The 15,870-nt window shown below is 39.8% G+C and overlaps 1 protein-coding gene across 4 annotated transcripts in view; it reads left to right on the plus strand.

Moving 5' to 3' along the window:
• Positions 1-15,870, plus strand: part of KATNAL2 (katanin catalytic subunit A1 like 2) — a 78,276-nt gene that overhangs the window by 51,592 nt on the left and 10,814 nt on the right. For all 4 annotated transcript variants that reach the window (XM_004422510.3, XM_014781398.2, XM_087439180.1 and 1 more), the window contains exons 10-13: positions 1,562-1,625; positions 1,822-1,940; positions 6,538-6,629; positions 9,027-9,137. In XM_004422510.3, the coding sequence (XP_004422567.2) occupies positions 1,562-1,625; positions 1,822-1,940; positions 6,538-6,629; positions 9,027-9,137 (386 nt within the window). The remainder of the gene's footprint in view (positions 1-1,561; positions 1,626-1,821; positions 1,941-6,537; positions 6,630-9,026; positions 9,138-15,870) is intronic.

Here is a 15,870-nt window from a genome sequence, read left to right on the forward strand (position 1 = left end):
CTGGGAACACTGGGATAAACAGGACAGCTGAGGTCTCTCTCCATGTGCCTCTCATCCTCCAGTGTGCAAGCTGAGTCTTATTCACATGGTGACAGAGAGTTCTCAGATAGAACCAAGAAAGGGCAGGTCCCAATCCATGAGCATTTCCCACGTCTCTTCTTCTTCTTTTTTTTTTTTTTGAGGAAGATTGGCCTTGCGCTAACATCTGTTGCCAATCTTCTTCTTTTTTTCTTTTTTCTCCCCAAAGCCCCAGTACATAGTTGTGTATCATAGTGGTAGAGTTGTAGCTCTACTTTGTGGGACGCCGCCTCAGCATGACTTGATGAGCAGTGAGTAGGTCTGTGCCCAGGATCCAAACTGGAGAACCCCAGGCTGCCGAAGTGGAAGGCGCGAACTTAACCACTCCGCCACCGGGCTGGGCCCCCATGTCTCTTCTTGTATTCCTTATATTTGCTAGTCTTATATTTTCAAGTCTCTTATATTTGCTAATGTCCCATTGGCTGAAGTCACAAGGCCAAGCCGAGATTCAAGTGGTGAAGAAATATACTCTGCCACTTGGTGAAAGGAGCTGCAAATAATTTGTGGCCATTTTCTGTAATCTCCCTTAGTCAGCATTACAAGTTTATTTTGTTGAATAGCCTACTTATTCTTACCACGGAGCCCACACAGCCCCTGATTTTTGGGTGCTGCTATTCTAATGAGACAAAATAAATAAATTTGAATTGCCTTTTCGCCTCTTTCTTACTGTGTTCAGACATGGGGGTAAGAAATGTACTGGTGTTCAGAATTAGCAGAAGTTTATTCACCACTTCCTTTGAGCGGCTCTATAGTTCAAGACTTCTAGAAAGGATAGAACATCTCACTGAAACTCTCTGGATGTGTTATCTCCATGGTATTATAAGTCCCGTATGTGATGGCATCGAGATTTTGACATTAGCATCAGCAAGAAACTAATAGCTAGTTACAATTTTACTATTATTTTTCCTTCTCCCTTGTTCTCCACCAACCCTACCCACTCTCCAGATTGTTTGAATTTGACCTAATGGGAGAGACTCACTGAAGTCCATGCATGTCCTGTTGGAGTCAGAGTCTCACAATGGGAACTGAATGTTCCCAGCTTCTAAACCAGGCTTCCCCATAGCTTTGCGCTTTATTCGCATACACCTTCATTTGTTGGTTCCAGTGTTTCTCTTAAAGTTCGTACCTGTTTTACAACATTCAGTTGCCAAATGCTCTGCATATAGAAGTCTGGGAGAAATAATGTCACGCATGTAAGAAATAACTACTGTAATGGAGAGGAAAACTACTTACATATGCCTTTCTTTTCCTTAAAAAATTGCTCTTTTAAAAAGCCACAAAAATCAAGCCATACATTCCTACCGAGTGTGAAAGTAAAACTGGGGTAAATAAGATATATATAGAAGCAGCTGGCCTTTAAAAGAGGAAGACCGGACTCTTAGAGTTGTGCTGTTTCACCCTAGCTTCACTGGCTGGCCTGTGCTAAGGGTGTGCAGGCTGACATACTGACACCAAACCTCATCGTTGTTGCTTGTTCCCATAGTACCCACAGCTGTTTACAGGAATTCTCTCCCCCTGGAAAGGACTGCTGCTCTACGGCCCTCCAGGTAAACCAATCTTTCTGTTTGGTCTTGGTATTAAGCGTGCATGCAGAGGATGAGCTGCCCGCTCTGTCCTCACTTCTGGACGGGGGCAATGAGAGCTGAGTCACCATCTCCTTTTTCACTTGTGAGACTGACTTATGTCTGTACGCAGAGGAATGGAATTCAAGTGCCGCTTACATTTATCCACCTGTGTCTCTAGGTACAGGAAAGACTTTACTGGCCAAAGCTGTGGCCACGGAATGCAAAACAACCTTCTTCAATATTTCTGCATCTACCATTGTCAGCAAATGGAGAGGGGATTCAGAAAAACTTGTTCGGGTAGGAATTCTTGATTTGGATTTTTAAGAATAAGTTCCAGCAGAATACAGTGGTAGAAAATGATGTTAGAGCTTAATTGTTTTTAAGTGATTTATATGTTAGAATTTATCCTGGATCTTGATTACCAAAAGCCCAGGATATGGATTGACTATTGTAGGTGGATACTAATGATGCCCCATCAGCAAAACATGAGCTCCCTTCCTTTGGGATTTTGACCCTTTTTTGATTCATTCAACTTAGGAATGGAAACTGGAAAAAAAATTGTCTCTGTAGTGGCCTATTTTTTCCTTCATTCAAGAAGCATTTATTATTAAGCATGTGCAGTATATTCAGTTAATATTTATTGAGAGACTACTGCTATATCCTAGTCCCTATAACTAGATACTGTAAGGAAGAATCTGGAAACTAAAACTTCATTATTCTTTCAGGGCTCTGAGCAACTTTCCTCCAGATTGCCCATGGCCTGTAGGGCTTTTTTTTTCTTTCCTTAAGAGATTGTTTCCAGCTTTACAATATCTCATTCATAGTCTATGGTATATTTTATATTATAAAATTTACTATATCTTCCAGTCACCTAATGAGAACACCTGTTTATGATCTATGCCTCAATGTAAGATAGGGAGTCCTTCTTAGAAATCCTGTTAAACTATCACACTCTGTGGAATGACTGATAAGTAATCAGTGAATGTAAATACTATATAGTTTCTGAAAAGAAATTACTCAAAAATATTATGCTTAAAATACATTCCCTTGGATGACTCATTTTCAAAATATTATGGCTTATTTGGAAGGCATAATAGAATATTTTTAAAGGATTGATTTATCTAAAATAAACTATGACATTACTTTGATGTTGTTCTCAAGTTGTTTCAAATGTGGATGTTTTTATAAATTCTTATCACCCCTTCAAGATTGCAATTCGTGGAAATTTATGTTGACATCTTCTATTTCTTTGTTCTTCACCTTGAGTCTTACTCAGTGCCAGGTCCAAAGATAGGGCTTGAATTTAGCTGCTCCTAAATTTGTGGGTTCTGTGTGATTCTAGTTAGCTGGATTTTAATAAGCTGAAATCCATATCCAACTAACTAGAATCCTTGTCAGCCTGAAGTCTTCTTTTTTTTTTTTAACATTCCGTTTCTGTGTGCTAAAAACAATAAAACTCTTACAGAGTTTTATGTTTTATAAAATGACCAGAATCATTTTATGGTCATATCCTATCATGACAAGTGATGTTTAGAACTATGAACACAAGACAAGATACTGCAAGGTGCTTAAAGATTATATTATATTCCTTGGACAGGACTTACACAGAAGAACAAATTCAGACATTTTATGAATATTCTTAACAAACATTGAAACTCAATGGATTTCTTGTTTAATGTTGAATAACCAGAAAAGTCATTTAACAAGAACTCTTCATTCTGGGTGAGCCTTTTATTGAACTGAAGTTTTCCTCTGCTTCAGTATTATTTTGTTAGAATTCTAAGAGTGAGGAAATGATTCCTCCCCCAATCTCTCCCCTTCCTTTAATGTATATTTAAAAAGTAACTAGTCTTTTTGAAAAAAAAAATAGTACAAAGGGTATATAGACCCCTGATCCCTCTCCCCAGAGGCAACTACTACAGTTGCTGGTGCAGCCTTCCAGAACATTTATCTATATCTACGTTAACACCAGCCAGCCCTGGTGCTCTAGTGGTTAAGATTTGGTGCTCTCACTGCTGGCCTGGGTTCGTTTCCTGTCTATTGGTTGTCACACTGTGGTGGTTGCTATGATGCTGAAAGCTATACCACTGGTATTTCAACTACCAGCAAGGTCACCCAGCTTTCAGAGGAGTTTCTGACTTCTGTTCTGACTAAGACAGACTAGGAAGAAGGACCTGGCCACCTAATTCTGAAAAACTGGCCTAGAAAACCCTATGAATAGCAGGGGGGCATTGTCTGATATAGCGCTGGAAAGATGAGACGATGGCTCAGAAAGACCCAGCAGGCTTCCCGTCTGCTCTACACAGAGTCACTAGGAGTCAGAATCCACTGCGGGCCCTAACAACAAAAACATTAATATTAACAACTGAATCTGTATCTCCCTTTCTTTTTAAACACAAGTAGGAACATACAACACATACCCTTCTGTACTTTGTGTTTTTTCACACTTCACAATATAACTTGGATATTGTTCCACACAATTATAGATAGACAGAGCATGTTTTTTTAATATATCTGCATAACATTTCATTGCATGGGTGTGTCCCAAAACATATTTAATCAGTATTTTCTTAATGGACATTTAGGTCGTTTCCAGTGTCTTGCTATTATGAACAAAGCTACAGTGAACAGTCTTACCATACGCATGTCTTGGCATAATATTACTGTAGGGCAATTTCTTTGAAGTAGACTTGCTGGGTCAGAGGGAATGAATATCACTGATTGCCAAATTGGCTGCCAACAAGGTTGCACCACCTTACACCTCTTCAATGGTGTGTGTGTTTGCTTCCCCACACCCTGGCCAACGCTGTAGAGTACCCCAACCTTAAAATCTTTGCCAATCTGATAGTGAAAGTAATATGTCAGTGCTCAAATATGCATTTCTTTAATTCTGATTGAACTTGAGCATCTTTTTATAGGTTTAGAAGATACTTATATTTCTTTTTTTCTGTGAAATGCATTTTTATTTTGGATGTTTACAAAAATAATTCAAGAGGAAAACAGCCTCTGCTAACCTTGAAGGATCTGCTCTTCCATCCTTTCAGAAATTACTTTATTTTCTCTTTATTTTCTAAGCTCTTGGAAAGATCCTCACCTGGAAAATCTTGGTCAGGCTATGAAGCTCCTTACTGGGAAGCTTTCAGATAAAAGAAAACCCTTCAGGACCTTCCCCTAAATCAGAGAAGCTTTCCATTTGTTTCTCTTCCTGTTCCAATTAAAGAGTTATTTATAGGGAACTCTTGGGTTATATTCCTCCCTCCCATCCTAATGTTCTTGCCTCTTAGGAGTTGATGCTATTGAATAGTTGAGTGGTCTCTTTAGCAAATGCACACACCTGTTGGTGCTTACACCTTTCAACACCCACCCCACCCCAACTGTATGATTTAACTTCCTCCAAGTACTTTTGAAAATTTTAGACTAATGCTTCCAGAGCACTTACCCAGGATTCTGTATATTCTCTAGCAGTGGAAAGAGCAGTGGCGTGGTCTATATGGAGACATAGGCTACTGATGTGGTTCTTCTTCCAACTGGATGTTTAATCTTCTTCTGCCCCTTGGTCTCTCTGTACCTTAGGGAGCTCCTTAAAAAAGTGTATGGTTCTAATGAAGAGTTCTCACATTCCATTTTTCATTGGGTAGATTGCTGCTGTTGTAATCATCCTTAATATCAGGTATATTTGGCCTTTTCTTTTTGTGACAAGGAAGACAAGTTACTTGCTTCTAATGAGGTGATCTCTATTGTGTCTAAAAGGCATTTGTGATGAGTGTCTCAGCATTGACACTGTTGTCTCAGTTCATTAGGCTGAGCCAATTGTCTTGGCCGAATGAAATAGGATTCTGTAAAGGGAAATACTTGAGCGTGAGCGTGGATGCACCACACACACGAGCAGTGGTGAAGGTGGACTTTCCCACTCAGTGACAGGGAGGCGTGTAAGCAACAACCTGCTGCTACTCATGGAAACCACAGTCTGGCCTTTCCTGAGCCCTTCCCCTCTTATTTGTTCTGTGATGCCTTGCTAGTGCTAAGTGACACGGAGAATAAATCCCCTATGCCTATTAAAGAACCTCTATCCTTTTCTAAATCTCTACTGCTTTCTCCCATCAACCAGTGAAGAACTGTATATGGTGCTCAAGAGATCTGTTTCAGGGTTAAAAAAAAGATTTCTGTTTTTTATACTCTTTTCATCATGACCACATCTCCCTTTAGAGCTCTTTATTTTGTTTTTATATGTCTATTCTTTTGCTGGTTGCTTTCCTGTTCTTGTTCAGTCTATAATATTTTATTCTGGAATGGAATGTTTTATTCTATCAGAGATTGCCTTTAAGTACCTGAGCCTATTAAACAGCAGTGTTGGGGAGGTAGGGGGACCCCATGGAGTAATTTGGGGAGCAGAGAGGGGCAAAATTCTTTGGTCTTGTTACTCATGACTGGAACTCTATCCTTTCCCTACAATTCTTCCTTCTGAGAATAACTCTGCCATTGTCTCTAAGGTTAAGGGAAAATTGTCAAATGATTTTACACATGCCAAGGATTTTGTGTCCAGATGGAACATGTTATTGGCAGGGGGTCTCAGTGTTTAACTAACCCACTGAAAGCTTGGAAACTGAGTTTTATCTTAAGCTCTCTGGCTTATGATTAGTAACCTTGAGCTAGCCACTTACTCTCTCTGGCTCTAATTTTATCAAGTGATAAATGGAAACAATGGGACCATCCAACCCCATGGGTGGTGCTAGGGAGAAATACTTGTAATGATTATAAAGTTATTGTGAAATAACAAAGTGCAGCATAAATGCTTAATATTACAGCCATCCTAAGCTTTTAATCTCTGGGAGCATCTGAGAACTTGAACTTAAGCATATGAATTTGAACATGTGGTTGCTTTTCTCCCACCCAGGTGTTATTCGAACTTGCCCGCTATCACGCCCCCTCCACCATCTTCCTGGACGAGCTGGAGTCAGTGATGAGTCAGAGAGGCACGGCTCCTGGGTAACAGACAGGGTTTTTTTTATGTCATCACTTCTCCCCTCTTGTAAGTGTGTTTGATGGTCGGAAGCCCATCGACATTTACCAGCAGAATGAGCCTATTAATAAGCCCACAAATTTTCTGCAGACACACGGAAAGGTCTTTAAATTAGATCCTGTTAACTGAATAGCTGATTTAAGTAGTTTTTGTAACCGGAGGAACTGTCATCCTCCCTCCCCGCTTTCCCCACAGAGTGGTTTTCAGGCCTGAAGATCACCCAGCCCCACGATCCCAGGCTGCCATAACGGTCCTGCTGGCTCAAAATAGCCACCTGTGACCGCCTCCTCTGGAGCCAGAGGGGCTGCCTGTGGGGAACGGGGCTGCAAAGGGCCAAGTCCCAAGAGGAAGTCCTTGACAAAATGTGTGAGGTCAGGGAAGCCACCGCTCCTCTGTGACATCAGGTTGTGGCTCAGCCTGTCCGATTTTTAGTATGTCACTTATGTTACCCCTAAAGATTAAGTGTCCGATAATGTCCCCAGCAGGAAAGAACACATCTCAGACTGTAATAAGCCTTCTGTGTGTGTGTGTGTTTTAAGAATGGCTTTCTGTCTTCAATAGAGCTATTTTTCTTTGAAACTTTTTGCTGAACTTGGTACCCTTGTCTTGAAAAAATGGGACTCTGGGAAATCTCAACACAGCTGCGTTTATTAATGACCTCTAATGGTCTCTCATCAAGGCAGAACTAATAGTAATGAAAAGCAAATGATTAGCTTGTTGGAAGTATAACTAGGAATTAATTTATGAAATTTTACTTATTGAAAACCATTTTCCCAACAGGGAAAAACAACCATCAAGTTGTACCCAGGATGCATGGGATTCATGCCATTGATTGAAATGGGACGCTTTTTATGGCTTAACGAGTGCTAGTCAGCCCCAGGCTGGGGCACTCTGCCTCTCTGCAGGGCCTGAGGGGGGCAGACAGCTGCACAGGCACTTGGCTGGGAACCCACCAGACCACCTCTGCAAAGACCCGGCCTGCCTTGCCTGCCTTACCGTAGTGACCTGTGCACACATTCTTTTTTTTTTTTTTTAATAATTTTTTTTTTTTTTTATTTTTCCCCCAAAGCCCCAGTAGACAGTTGCATGTCATAGCTGCACATCCCTCTAGTTGCTGTATGTGGGATGCGGCCTCAGCATGGCCGGAGAAGTGGTGTGTTGCTGCGCGCCTGGGATCCGAACCCAGGCCGCCAGCAGCAGAGCGCACGCACTTAACCGCTAAGCCACGGGGCCGGCCCATGTGCACACATTCTGACATTTGCTTTGCCCATCTCCAGCCCCAGGGTTCCCCACAGCTTTGATTGGGCTAATTTGGAAACTCTTCATCTCCTATGCTCGAGTGTGCTCCAGGTTTTCCACTGCCTGTCAGCTCCCTTGTCTGGAACTTAAACTCTAAAACTAGAATCTTCAAAGGGTCAGAGTATAAAGGCAGGTGCTCGGAAGACTTCTTGGGTCATATTATGTTAAAAGAATAATAATTAGGGGCAAATGCTAAATAAATATATAACTGTACTGTGAGAGTGTCTTCTCTCTTAGGAAAAGGTAGTTAGATAGTCAGGGGCAGAGTTCCTAAAAAACACAGACCTAATTTGGGCTGCATACATGCAGAAATGGGAAGTTGAATGTCATGTTGTCCAAGAAAGGCATTTTTTGTCCTTGTAACTCGATTTATAGAAGTGAAGAGGAAGCCGAGCCTGCTGAATGTGGTCAGTATTTAGAGCCAGTTTGGCTTGTTCAGGCCCCGTGGTGAGCCCTTTCTTGGTGGGAGCATCTTTGGCAGTGGGGGGTGGCAGGGGCTGGTGGATGAATTTGTACAGAAAACTGCCCCCAATCTGCTGTGCAAGGAAAGCATACTGTCCACGTCATTATCTTGCCTCTTATTAGAAGAGAATGAAACAGATTCAGTGTGGTACTTCATCTCTCTTCTTGGACAGTTTGTATCCATAAATTATACTAAAAGTAATAGTATGTATACAAGTAGTTTCACCCCTGCTAGAGAAATGAAAAGGATTATCCTCAATTATGCCATTTTTAAGAAGGGTGAATAATACTGCATTTAATCTACCAGCGGCACTGTCCAGCCTTCAGTTATTTTCTAGTTTGCTGCCAACCTTTGGTTTTCTTTCCAGTATCACTATTATATTCATTTACTTCCCCTCTATTCCTTTCTGTGTGGAAATAGTACCAAATTGCTTGTTTCCTCCAACTCTACTATGAGTGGCTCCTGAGAATGAGGCAGAGAAGGGGTTCGCTGTCAGAAGGGACCCTGTTCTACAGTCACTGAGTCACTGCTGTGAGTGCCACTCCTGTCATGGAAGTGAAGGCTCTGCCCTGGGGAGAATCTCACCTCCTCCTCTCTCTAGGGGAGAGCATGAAGGAAGTCTCCGGATGAAGACAGAGTTACTGGTGCAGATGGATGGGCTGGCTCGCTCAGAAGACCTCGTGTTTGTCTTAGCAGCTTCCAACCTGCCATGGTAAGAGATCTAGAAAGCACATTTTGAATACATTTTCATGAGCCACTGAGTGCGGATGAAGATATTATATTGACCACTTTAGGCAAAACCCTGTTGTTTGGTTCCAGCCCGGAGAGTTAATCTGAGGGCTTTCTTGTTTAAGTCTTTGTTCTTTGCTATCTGTACCGTGAAAGAATTTGCCTTAATAGGAGGAACGTAGGCCAGGACTACTACTGACAATATTTAAAATGCACATTTTGAGTTTAAAGACAAATTATTTACTATGTTTAAGCAGGGCTTTGGCAGAGAACTATAAAATGCTAAAATCTCCAGGACTCAAAGAAGGCTGGATTTTAACAGTATTAAAATTAAAATTTTTTAAGGTGGGAGGAAAATCTTTTCTTTAATGTTGCACAGTAAATAGGAAGCTAAATAATCTTTAATTGAAAACATAATCTACTCTCAGAGTCTTTTATTCAAACTGTATCCCAGAGTGGTTTAAGAACAATTCTAGAAGTGAAATTGGAAAATGAGAGAAGGTGACTAGGGAAAAACAATATCTACTTGGAGAGTATATTTAAAAATATTTATAATCCCTTTATAGTTCCAGGAATATTTTCACATACATGATTTCTTTTGAGCTGCAGGTAAGACAGGAGACAGATAAGGAAAGGCTGCGCTTCCCATTGGCAGAGGCGGACCAAGGTCATGGGAGGTCGGTTGACCCAAAGTCAACAACTTTGCAACAGAGCTGGGACTTGGGATATCCTTACCCTCACTTGCACCCCATCTATTTCTGTTTCCACATTCAAAAATGAAACAAGAAACTCTTCTGTAGCACATGCTGATCATCTGGGCTCCCAAGGAAGAAGTCACTGAAAAGGGATTATGATGTTCATGTGTAATCTGTTCTAAATATATTCATAATTTAAACCTGGTTCCACGGTTCCTCAAATTTAGGCTAAAGTGATCAGCATTTTACATTTGGAAGATACAGGTATTTATATACAATATCAAAACAGGGTCCAAATGGAGAACCATCATTTAAATGTGATGGTGGAATCCTTCAGAGAAAGAATCTCTGTTCCTTCATCCATTTGAAACAGGATTGATCATAACCACTTTACTTTGTCCCAGGGGGACTGTGAGAGTCAGCTGGGGAGGGGGCGTGAAAACTATACAGCTTTGTGCACTGCTCTGGGAAGGTCCCTGCCCCTAGGGAGACTACACAGTTTCTGGAGGAAGACAGAGCCCTCCACTCCCAGTGCACATCTGGGACTCTGTAGAGGAAGTTATCATGTTGCCATAATTTCCCTAAGATGACCAGCTTTTGGTAGACCCCACATAAAATGGTTCAGAGGGGCCAAAAAAACCCCACAAAAAACTAGCAAACAATCAAAAATTAAAGAAGCTTAGAAGGGCTCTTCTGAAACAATTGCCTCTCAAGATATCAAATATTGGGGCCTGCCTGATGGCGCAGCGGTTAAGTGCGCGCACTCTGCTTCGGTGGCCCAGGGTTTGCAGGTTCGGATCCCGGGTGAGCACTAACGAACCGCTTGTCAAGCCACGCTGTGGCAGCGTCCCATATAAAATAGAGGAAGATGGGCACGGCTGTTAGCCCAGGGCCAATCTTCCTTAGCAAAAAAGAGGAGGATTGGCATCAGCCGTTAGCTCAGGGCTGATCTTCCTCACCAAAAAAAAAAGAAAAAGAAAAAAAAGATAAATACACACGTGCTTTTGAGCTTGGATTCTTATGTATCACAGATTATTTCATTACAACGTACCTCGGCACCAATATTTTCTAACCCATACATCCTTGAGCATTGATGGAATTTTTAAAAACTTTTTATTATGAAAAATTCCAAACAAACACGAAAGAAGAGAAAAAAAGCACAACGAACCCACCATTTCTCAGTTTCAATAACTAACAATCTTGCCCAATTGATTTCATCTATTTCTGCCTCCCCCTTTCCTTTTTTGCTACAATATCTTAAATCATATCCCAGATTATCATGTTATTTCTCACATATATACTTTAGTATACAACTTTAAAAAATAACGTTTTCTTACATTACCGCAATGCTATTATCATCCCCAACAAAATTAACATTAATTCCTTAATATCATCTAATACCTAGTTTATACTCAGATTTCCCATATTGTCCCCAAAATGTCTTTTTACAATCGCTTTACTGAACTGGTATCCAAACAAGGTTTGCATTTTGTAATTGGTTGTTCTCTTAGGTATCTTTTAATCTAGAACAAATTCTCTCCTTTTTTTTTCCCCACTTGACGTTGACTTGATTGCCAGGGAGATTGTCCTGTAGAATGTCTAAACTTTCTGAATTTGGCTCATTGTATCCTCATGGTCATATTTAGCTTCTTCGTCTTACCCCTATGATTACTCTAGACTAAAAGTTAGACTGATTAGATTCATCAATTTTTTGGCAAACATACTTCATAGGTGCTGCTATGTACCTCACATTACATCGCATCCAGAGGTACGTAAGGTGCTGTTGTCCCACTTGGGATGATGCCAAGATTGCTCAGTGGGTTCAGGTGTGCCCTCCTGGTTCCTCCACTGTATGGTTCCCATCAGTAGTTTTAGCATCCATTGATGATCTTTGTCTGAATCACTTATTTCACTAGGGGTGTGATTCTATCATTCCTTCTGATTGATAGCTGGAATTATTCTCTATAATAGAACTTCTCTCATCCAATAGGGTTATTTGGTTACCCTGAAATATAGTTCATACTAGAAAGGCAGGGTTCTTTCTCTTTGATTTTTAGAGTCATGAGTTGGTGCCCTGGCAACCCCGAGTGGTAACCAGTGAGTCACTCTCTTTCTTCCTCACTGTGATCTAATGACTTGGTCGGTATAACCTCATTAGTTTTTTTTTGAAAGCTTTGTTGAGATATAACTCATATACCATAAAATTCACCCATTTGAAGTATACAATTCAGTGGTTTTAACTATATTATTTGGTTGTACAACCATTACCACAATCAATTTTAGAACATTTTTCTTTATCCCCAAAAGAACTCTATACCCATTAGCAATCACCCCCACCCCTACCCCCAGCACTAGGCAACCACTAATCTATTTTCTGTTTCTATAGATTTGCCTATTCTTATACCTACGAGTAGAATTATTATGGTAACTCTACATTTAATTGTTTAAGAAACTGCCAAACTGTTTTCCAAAGCAGCTGCACCATTTTACATTCCTTCTAGCAATGGATGAAGGAAATTTCCAATTTCTCCACGTGCTCATCAACACTTGTTATTATTTGTCTTTTTGATTATAGCCATCCTAGTGGGTGTGAAGTGTATCTCGTGATTTTAATTTGTATTTCCCTGATGACTAATGATCTTGAGCATCTTTTCATGTGCTTATTGGCCATTTGCATATCTTCTTTGGAGAAATGTCTTTTCAAATCCTTTGGCCATTTAAAAATTTGTCTTTATTATTTAGTTATAAGATTTGTTTTATACAGTCTGTTTTATATATATACAAGTTTCTATCAGGTATATGATTTGTAGATATTTTCTCGAATTCTGTGGCCACTAGTCTTTCCTTCCTCCTTCCCTCCCTCCTTCCTTCTCTCTCTTGCCTCCCTCCCTTCCTCCCTTTCTGAACTTTTTTGTTCCTGTTTCTCTCTTTCTGCCCTTGCTAAACTTCCCATGTCTGCTCCACTTCCCAAGCCTGGAGCCTTTCAGAAGACCCTGTAACTGGTTATTCTACAGCAGCGCTTCTAATAGAAATATAATGTGAAGCATACATACACTTCTAAATTTTCTAGTAGCCACATTAGAAAATATAAAAAGAAACAGATAAAATTAATTTTAATAACATACTTTATTTAACAAAATATATCCAAAAATATTATCATTTTAATATGTAATCAATATAAAAATTATTGCAATATTTTACTTTATTTTTTGTACTATATCTTTGAAATCTGGTGTATATTTTACCTTTATGGCATATATAATTCTGACTAGCCACACTTCAAGTGCCCAAAGGCTACATGTGGTTGGTGGCTACCATACTGGACAGTGCAGATCCAAAGACTAATTTGTCTGCCCCCATGCTGCTGTGGCAGAGATCAATAATTGCCTCCCAATATTCACTTCACCCTTCTAATTTAATAATAGAGCCCCAGCTTTGGGGTTCTATTTCTTAGTCTCCCCTGCTGTTAGGTGTGGCCAAGGCCAAGCTTCTTTGTGATTTGCACAAGATGACCCAGGCTCCATTTGCACCTTCTGCTCCAGACCTGGAATCAGCCACTGATTCACAGATTCCTGGTTCCCTTTAACAGGAAATGACATTTAGAGATCACAGTCTCACAATTAAGGGTGCTCCTTGCTACTGGATTGTAATTGCTTCTTGGCCTTTTAACTGGGCAGAGCTAGGAAATGCATAATTTTAAAGAGAGGCAAATAATGAGTTTATACTAGTATTTCCCATTCAAATTTAAGAGTACAAGGATTTTAGTTCAGTTATTTGATTTTATATTGGCATCTTTTCTCTAATTGTGAAAATCTTAGTTCTTAGCAACATTAATATAATTAATATTCACTTCATACTAATATGTAAATGTATTTTATATTTGTGTATATAACAGAGTTTCTCAGTAATAATACCAATACTATCATGACAGTAGGATTTTGATGAGGAAAATGGTACAGATCTGGCCTAAGATGGAGGAGCTAATTGAGCTGCACTTGAGCTATTGAAGCGCTCAACCTCAGCACCATTGACGTTTTGGGCGGATAACTCTTTGTTATGGAGGGCTGTGCTGTGCACTGTATGATGTTGAGCAGCAACCCTGGCCTCTCCCCACAAGATGCCAATAGCACCACCCCCAGTTGTGCCAACCAAAATATGTCTCCAGACATTGCCAGATGTTCCCTGGGGGAAAAAATCACCCCCAGTTGAAACTCACTGGACTAATGGAAGGAATTGACAGACATGTAGAGACAAGCTGTCACATGCTCTACAGCTAAACTCTCAAGGTTTGTTTTTTTTTTTTTAGAACTCCATAAAATAACTGAACTTGGTTTACTTACACAAGAGGTGGCATATTATATAAATTGTTCTGTATCTTGATTTTTTTTTTCTTAACCAAATATTTTGGAGATCTTTCCAAATAAGTACAGAAAGTTCTTTCTTACTCCCTTTATAGCTGTGTATGTTCCATTTTGTGCATATGATAATCTATCCCAATCACCTAATGATGGGCATTTGGGTTATTTCTACTCTTTTGCTATTAAAAATAATGCTTCAATGAGTAACAGTGTGCATATATTACTTTGTGTATTTGCTAGTGTATCTTTGGGGTAGGTTCCTGGAAGTAGAATTGCTGGGTCAAAGGGTTAATGTGCATGAAATTATAATAGAGATTGCCAAATTTCCCTCCATAGAGGTTGTACATTTTGTATTCCCACTAGTGGCCTGCTTTCATTACTTAAAATTGTAGTAATAACATTTCCATTGTCGTTAAATAATCGTTGAAAATTGGATTTTGTAATGGCTGCCTAAAATTCCCACATGTGAGTATACCATAATTTAGTTAATTATTTCTTTCCTGTTGAATATGTATGATTCTCCCCACTTTTCTCTATTATAAATAATACTGAAATGGACTTCCTTGAATAAAAATCTTTGACTAAAATCTGGTTATTTCTTTAGGACATAATTTTGGAAGTAGGTTTACTGTATCAAAGGGTATAGGTGATTTTAAGTCCCTGGCTACATATTGCCCAAGTCCTTCTATGAAGAAATAGTGTATTTTTATCAAGAATATTGGGACAGACCTTTACGTTGGCTTCAGGGTCTTTGATGAGGGGATAAACTTATCTGATTCAAGCAGTCTGTCCTTCTGGAGGAAATAACTAAATCATAACAAACTATGTAAAAACTCAGTTCTAAAATCCCCTCCAAAATTCTTTACTATTGGGTAGTGGTAGTTCTCATCTATAGCATCTTTCAGGGCACTAGGCTATTGTTTACTGCTTGATAATTTATCATTTTCCCTAGACAGATCCATTCTGTCTCAAAGGGGCAGTCATTTTCTCCTTCTCAGCAGTGACATGACATGGCAGCATCTTTGTTTATTCAGTGCTTCTCCTCTGAGGAGCACCTTCCCTGGTCTATAGCATTACAGAGAGGACAAGGAGGCAAGAAATAACAGCTCATCTGTGTCGTTTGATGTGTAAATAAGCAATGAGAAGAATAACAAATGTTGCATCTTTAATATTACCACTTAAAGTAATAGCCATGGAAGAAATGTTTAGCGAGCACAATCAGGGCTAATTTGACCCCCCTCCATTGTTGAGTATTCAGAAGCTCAGGCCTAGGAGTCCGGAGGGAAACACAGTACTGAACAGGACCATTAAGGCAAATGCCACCTTTAGATGTCTATTTAACTCAATGGTAGTTTGAGTACAGATAAGATGCGAAAATTGTGTGTGTGAGGTATTTTGAAACTCATCTTTCCTTACTATTTGCAAAAGGTCTAGAAATTTCACTATCCCTCTTAAAAATCAGACACCTGGTATGACCAAACTCTAGATTAAGAATATCCCCCAAATCCTAATATTTAGAAAAAAGCATAAGATCCAAGAGATTACTGCACTGGGAATGTGCAAGAATATACCTATGTAAACTGACTTCTTCCCACATAAGCTCTCCTCTCTGCTGTGATATTTCTATAGAAGTGTTTGCATGTGATTGAAGAGCTCAGCAGAC

The sequence above is a fragment of the Ceratotherium simum genome, chromosome 14 (assembly GCF_057802395.1).
Source record: "Ceratotherium simum simum isolate JZ-2026a chromosome 14, ASM5780239v1, whole genome shotgun sequence".
Taxonomy (NCBI): Eukaryota; Metazoa; Chordata; class Mammalia; order Perissodactyla; family Rhinocerotidae; genus Ceratotherium; species Ceratotherium simum.